Below are 7,309 nucleotides of genomic sequence, written 5' to 3'. Positions count from 1 at the left end.
TTTAAGAGGCTGAGGTGGGAGGACTGTGTTGGGCCCAGAAGGCTGAGGCTGCAATGAGCCAAGATCATGCCACTGCACACCAGGCTAAGCCCTTGTCTTCAAAAAAATAAAAAAATAAATAAAAATAAATAAAAATAATGTGTTGAACAAACACCAAGTGCAAAGTATACTAATACAGTGGATAAATGCTACTCCAGCTCTGATCCACTGACTGCCAGGATCAATATAACACTACAGATGGAACTCAAGAATCTGTCATAACATGCTATCCAGTTGACTATTCTGAATATGAAAGTTTTATTATTATTATTACTATTATTTTGAGATGTAGTTTCACTCTTGTTGCCCAGGCTGGAGTGCAATGGTGCGATCTCTGCTCACCGCAACCTCCGCCTCTGGTGTTCAAACGATTCTCTCGCCTCAGCCTCCCAAGTAGCTGAGATTACAGGCATGCAGCACTACGTCCAGCTACTTTTGTATTTTTAGTAGAGACGAGTTTTCTCCATGTTGGTCAGCATAGTATCAAACGTCTGACGTCAGATGATTTGCCCACCTTGGCCTCCCAAAATGCTGGGATTACAGGCATGAGCCACCACATCTGGCCAAATGTGAAAGTTTCAGAAATACTATTCCAGAGGGTAAAAATAATGAGAGGACCTAATTTCTTCTCTCTTAGGGATCTTACCCACCAAAAGGTATTGCAAGCATCAGTTGTGTGGCTGGAATTCTTAAACCCTCTCAAAGCATGCTGTGTGAATAAAAGGGACAGTGTTCAGTAACAGACCATCTAGCCACGGAAGCCCACAGCCCTTTTAAAAGAGGTACTTTCAATGTTGTGAGTTCAGTATATTTAACTTATGTGCTAGTATGTAAATGTCCTTTAAACAAAAATGAAGTTTTTAATCTCTAGCAGAACTGGAGTCACACCTAAATTATAGTATTTAGACAAGGACTTCATTTTAAGTTGACACGACAGAATTTTAAATTTACAAAACAAATTATTATATAGCATACATTCACTTTACCTATTCAAAAAAGCTAAATTTAAGAAATTGAAAAGTTGAAAAATGAGAGGTAGTAGTACCCACTGAGTGATGTTCTGGCATTCTATTAAATATTCTATATTAGATGATTATAGGGAAAAGGGAACTGAATTCTAAGAGAACAAATGTAGAGAAGGCAACCCTATGGTCTTGGGAAAAGACAAAAACAGAAGGAAAAATACATTTGAAGTGTATTTTAAAAATTGTTAGACATGCATCACTAACAATAAACAAAAGGGAATTACCTGTGGTGGCATCAGAAGAGTAGGGAGGCCAGGCATGGTGGCTCATGCTTCTAATCCCAGCACTTTGGGAGGCTGAGGCAGGTGGATCATGAGGTCAGGAGTTCAAGACCGGCCTGGCCAAGATGATGAAACCCCGTCTCTACTAAAAATACAAAAATTAGCCAGGCGTGGTGGGGGGCACCTGTAATTCCAGCTACTGGGGAGGCTGAGGCAGAGAACTGCTTGTAGTGAACTGAGATCAATCCATAAACTATGGAAGGTAGCAGTATCCTTTACTGCAGTGGTTTTCAAATTTGACATGCACCAAAATTTCCTGGAGAGCTTGTTACAGCACAGAAAACGAGTCTGCATCCCCAACGTTTTTGATTCAGTACATCTGGGTTGGGGCTCGAGAATCTGCATTTCTAACAAATTCCCAGGTGATGCTGATGCTTCTGGTCTGGAGCACATACTTTGAGAACCACTGCTCTAATAGAGTCAGTAGTCACAAGGCCAAAACTAAGGGAAAATAGTACCTCCCTGTGTAGGTTTTCAGGACACATTAGTTATAAGTTTTATCACCTGCTCAAACAACCAGGTTATATATCAATCCTCAAGGGCTTTAACTGACAAAATTAGGAGCTGGAGGACATTTCTTTCCAAGGATGAACCCAACACCTAAAAAAAGTTTTGAAAAAGTCAGTTATTTGCCTATTTAAGGATGGTTTTAGAATCTACTGTTATGGGAATGGATCTGCTTAGCTTATTTTTGTTTTTTTTTTTTAGATGGAGTCTTGCATCGTTGCCTGGGCTGGAGTGCAATGGTGTGATCTCGACTCACTGCAACCTCTGCCTCCTGGGTTCAAGCAATTCTCCTGCCTCAGCCTTCTGAGTAGCTGCGATTACAGGATCCCCCCACCACATTCGGTTTGTATTTTTAGTAGATATGGCATTTCACTATGTTGGCCAGGCTGGTCTTGAACTCCTGACCTCATGGATCTACCCTCCTTGGCCTTCGAAAGTGCTGGGATTACAGGCGCCCACCATGTCTGGCTAATTTTTGTATTTTTAGTAGAGGCGGGGTTTCACCATGTTGGCCGGGCTAGTCTTGAACTCCTGGCCTCGTGATCCACCTGCCCTGGTCTCCCAAAGTGTTGGGATTGCAGGCGTGAGCCACCGTGCCTGGGCTATTTGAGTTTTAATGCCAATATCCTTGGACTAACTTGAAAAGGAATAATATAGATTTGAAAGTTCTGCCTGTAGTACAATTCAAAATAAGAGTCTCTAAATTTTTTTATTCCTTATGTTAAAATAAAAATTAATCTCATTTCAGCTGTTTTTTCACCCAATTACGAAAAAAACAAAATAGTCATAAAAAAGATTTAGCAAAAGTATTATTTGTAGATATTAGCCACTTATTAAAAACATATTTCTATTAAGATTGTTCTTACATTCTTAGATTTAGAAACACCTGATATCTGGACCCAGCTGAGTTTTTATTTTACAGATCAAAATATGGATAAAAGGACATCACAGTAATTAATGAAGCCGTTCTAATTTAGCTTGAAGAGATTTAAAATTCCCAGTGATGGCTTGTACTGCTACCGAGGAGCTCATAGACTGGAGCTCAACCAGGTAACCACAAACAGCATCCAGGCAGAGATTTGTAAATCTTCTCCTATAAAGAAAAAGACATATGATTAATTGTACATTTATAAACATTTCCTCATACAGGACTTCGTCCTCATCAACTTCTGGCAAGTTTAATTCTCACAGAAGTGGAAGGACCATGTGATTAAGTAAATAAGAAATAAAGAAGAAAACTTAGAAGGTAGGTGGGTTCCATTTGAAGATTTTTACAATGAGAAGAAAGCAATAAGAGATGATTCCTGCTAGTATTCTTTTTCAAAGAATATCCCTTAAACAGCCAATAATATCATAAAGACATAATCAAAATGTCTTGGTCCTAGGTCATTAACCTAAAGCAGAAGAAATGAATAAATTATTTATGTTCAGTTGTAGAAAAGATTTAGGACAAGGGTTGAAAATGGAAAAAAACTCCTATTTTTCATACATGCTGATCAATATCATTCAAATAGTTACTGCTAATATATACAAGAGATTAAATTTCCTTTACTTCTTTGCAATTCCCATGTCTTTCCATTTTCTCTTCAAATTTTTTACCCAGGTATTTATTAGAAGCATTTAGAAGCCTTTGCTAGTCCAATATTTAATTTCTAAGTACCTTTCACAATTTAAAACTTGGCTGGGATTCTCAACATATCTTGTCAATAATACATGTATACAATCCAAAAGGTGTAGGGGCTTCTTCATTCTGTTCCAGAATGGATCCTGTAAGTAAATATACATATAATGAAATGTGAGGCAAATTGTGTCAATTGATTTTTTAAAATCATTTATGCTAAAGTAGTCATCAGGTCCATGCAAAACTTACTGCTATTAAAAAGCATTTAATATTACATGGCTGCTAAATTATATATTTGATTATGGTTAATATTTCAAACATTAAAAACTTACTAATTAGCAGCATTGTGATATTACTTAGGAAGAATATTTAATATATCAATCTAGTTTGCAGAGTATATAAATGTCCTGCTTAGGAATCTGAGTTAAGAGGAAAATCTTTCTATGAATTGTGACACCACTTTTACTTTGAACCTATGCAGATTTAGTCTGACATCATGAAGAGACTAAATTAGCAGTCACAGAAATTTAATTCTAGTTCTGACTTCTTGTCTTTTTGCAATAGAAGATGGAGATACTATAGGTACTTACTCATTTCCATCACAGGCTAATGTTGTAAAGCACTGTATGATGCTACTATAAAAGACACAATCTACTTTGACAAGTTTTTATTCAGATCTTTTATTCTTAGCATAAAAATTACAAAACATATAGTCTGATAAGGCTTAGCACAGTGAGAAGGATCTTTAAGCACTGATATTTTAGATGAGGTTACAATAAATACAATGTAATTTTGTTCTTTTAAAGTAAATGATGATTCTTAATGTAATTAGTTTAGCCCACACCTTGGTTTAGCCTATTCCACCAAAAGTAAAGCAATATAATTATGTTAAATATTCAAAAATAGTATTTCATTTTTATCATGATATACAGGAAAGCAACTCTCATTTTCAGTTTTAAAAGTCTAAAGCATAACTTCCAAGACTCAACCAAGTGTAATTAGACTGAATGATAAGATACAAGCATGCAATCAAAATATCCTACTCTATATCTACAAAGTTACTTTAATTAAAGAAAATAATTTTAAGTTATTTAATATTTTCCTTACCCGTGATTTAAACAACTGATCATAAACTTCTAGTAGTCTAGGTAATGGTACTCCAATTTCATTCATTGTCTGTATTACGAAGCCCACATCCCAGTTCAAAGTACAAACCTGCTGTTCTAAGAACTGTACAATAAAATCTGAGAAGAAAAAAATAACAGAAATTTGGATTGTTAGCTCTTGATACTAAAAGGTAGGTCTTATTCATAATTGAGTAGTTTCTAGGGGGATATCTTCTGAAATCCAATTGCAATTTTTGGGGGCAGCGTTTTTGTTTTTTTTTTTTGCTATGTTGCCCAGGCTGGGAATAGTGGCTATTCATAGGAACCACTACAGTGCACTATAGCCTTGAACTCCTGAGCTCAAACAATCCTCCCACCTCAACCTCCCAAGTAAACTGGGGCTATAAGTGTGCACCATCACTTTCACCTTCAAAACTTTTTTTTTTTTTTAAATAAAAGTAAGACATATGCCAGAACAGGCAATTCTAAAGTAGATTAGTGGCTTCCTAGGGCTGGAGGGTGTGAAGGAATAGGAAGTGACAACTAATGAGTACAGTTTCTTTTTGGGATAACGAAAAATGTCCTAAAATTGAATTGTGGTCATGGCTGCACAATTCTGTGAGAATGCTAAAACCATTAAATTATATACTTTAAAGAAGAAAAAGGCCGGGCGCGGTGGCTCAAGCCTGTAATCCCAGCACTTTGGGAGGCCGAGGCGGGTGGATCACGAGGTCAAGAGATCGAGATCATCCTGGTCAACATGGTGAAACCCCGTCTCTACTAAAAATACAAAACATTAGCTGGGCATGGTGGTGCGTGCCTGTAATCCCAGCTACTCAGGAGGCTGAGGCAGGAGAATTGCCTGAACCCAGGAGGCGGAGGTTGCGGTGAGCCGAGATCGCGCCATTGCACTCTAGCCTGGGTAACAAGAGTGAAACTCCGTCTCAAAAAAAAAAAAAAAAAAAAAAAGAAGAAGAAGAAAAAAAAAAACTACAATATTTTAGAGAACCCAGAAAGATACAAGAAGAAAAGGTTCACAATCCCACTATATAAGAGAACTCATTGATAACATTTTTTTTAGCATTGGTATTTAAAAAAATTATGTTTCCTCAATTTAACAGCTTTTCATAAAAGGGCAACTGCATCCTGATTTCAGAAATATTAAATGTGTTTTTAAATGCCCCACCCCCAGATTTATTTATTTTGACAATTCTAATTGTGGCCTCATTCTTACTTTTTATTGTGTCTTACTATAAACAGTAACAACCAAATTTATAGTTATGGCCAGGCGTGGTGACTTGCACCTGTAATCCCAGCACTTTGGGAGGCCTAAGGTGGGCAGATCACCTGAGGTCTGGAGTTTGAGACCAGCCTGATCAACATGGTGAAACCGTCTCTACTAAAGGTAGAAAAAAAATTAGCTGGGAGTGGCTAATTCAAGACCAGCTTGTGCAATATCATGAGATTCCCTCTCTATCAAAAGAAATATATATATATGCATGTATGTGTAAAACCTACCAATCCTCCTGCCTTAGCCTGATTAGCTAGGACTACAGGCACGTGCTACCATGCCTAGCTAATCTTAATTATTTTAGAGATGTGGTTTTGCCATGCCCAGGCTTGTCTTAAACTCTTGGCTTGAAGCAATCTTCTTACCTTTGCCTCTCAACTTAACTCAAAAACTCAGAAAAGTGTTGAGATTACAGGTGTGAGCTACCATGCAAAGCCCACATGATTATTTCTAAATTAAAATAGAAATTCCGCAAAAGAACTATGTACAATACAGTGTTATTTATTTATTGAAATGGAGTCTCACTCTGTCACTGAGTTTGGAGTGTAGTGGTGCAATCTTAGTTCACTGCAACTTTCACCTCCCAGGCTCAAGTGATCCTCCCATCCTAGCCTCTCAAGTAGCTGGACCACAGGCGCATGCCACCACACCTGGCTAATTTTCATATTTTTTTGTAGAGACAGGGTTTTGCCATGTTGCCTAGGCTGGTCTCGAACTCCTGAGCTCAAGCAATTCACCTGCCTTGGCTTTCCAAGGTGCTGGGATTATACCTGTGAGCCACTGGGACTGGACACAATGCAGTGTTTTTTATAACTATTAAAAAGTATCAGTTTCACATACTTACAAACATTTATATAAAGTATATATTTGCTCTTTTACTTCTCTTTATTTTTAAGATCAATAAAATGGTATGGAAAGGGAACTACTTCAATACTATACCTACAAGAAGTAAGAGTATGAATATAATAGTTTTATTTCTGACTATGTACAGAGGGCAAAGATCCTAAATCAGAGATAGTCTGTAAACAAGTTTGAATGCTCATTAAAAAAAAAAAAAAAAAAAATTAGGACATGGTGGCAAACGTTTGTAATCCCAGCACCTTGGGAGCCCAAGGTGGGTGGATCACCTGAGGCCAGGAGTTTGAGGCCACCCTGGACAACATGGGGAAATCCCATCTCTACTAAAAAAACAAATAAATAAAAATTAGCTGGGAGTGGTGTTGCATGCCTGTAATCCCAGTCACTTGGGAGGCTAGGGCAGGAGAAATTGCTTGAGCCTGGGAGGTAGAGGCTGCAGTGAGCCAAGATTGCGCCACTCCACTCCAACCTGGGTAACAAAGCAAGCCTCTGTCTCAAAACAAAAAAAAAAGTTGTATGTAAGGATTTTCATGTTCCTCAATATTTTTAAATAACACAAAAGTACTTAATATTCTACTTCA

General features: G+C 37.5%; 1 protein-coding gene across 2 annotated transcripts in view; it reads right to left on the bottom strand.

Moving 5' to 3' along the window:
• Positions 1 to 2,647: 2,647 nt before the first annotated feature.
• The window catches only part of NUP155 (nucleoporin 155), an 81,169-nt gene continuing 76,507 nt past the window's right edge, over positions 2,648 to 7,309 (bottom strand). For both annotated transcript variants that reach the window (XM_032278928.1, XM_032278929.1), the window contains 3 exons: positions 4,581 to 4,717; positions 3,513 to 3,619; positions 2,648 to 2,945 (listed from right to left, as the gene is read on the bottom strand). In XM_032278928.1, the coding sequence (XP_032134819.1) occupies positions 2,807 to 2,945; positions 3,513 to 3,619; positions 4,581 to 4,717 (383 nt within the window). In that variant the 3' untranslated portion in view covers positions 2,648 to 2,806. The remainder of the gene's footprint in view (positions 2,946 to 3,512; positions 3,620 to 4,580; positions 4,718 to 7,309) is intronic.

This window comes from Sapajus apella, unplaced genomic scaffold (genome assembly GCF_009761245.1).
Source record: "Sapajus apella isolate SASKATOON/1434 unplaced genomic scaffold, GSC_monkey_1.0 scaffold11, whole genome shotgun sequence".
Classification (NCBI taxonomy): Eukaryota; Metazoa; Chordata; class Mammalia; order Primates; family Cebidae; genus Sapajus; species Sapajus apella.
This window is presented reverse-complemented; position numbering and strand designations above follow the sequence as displayed.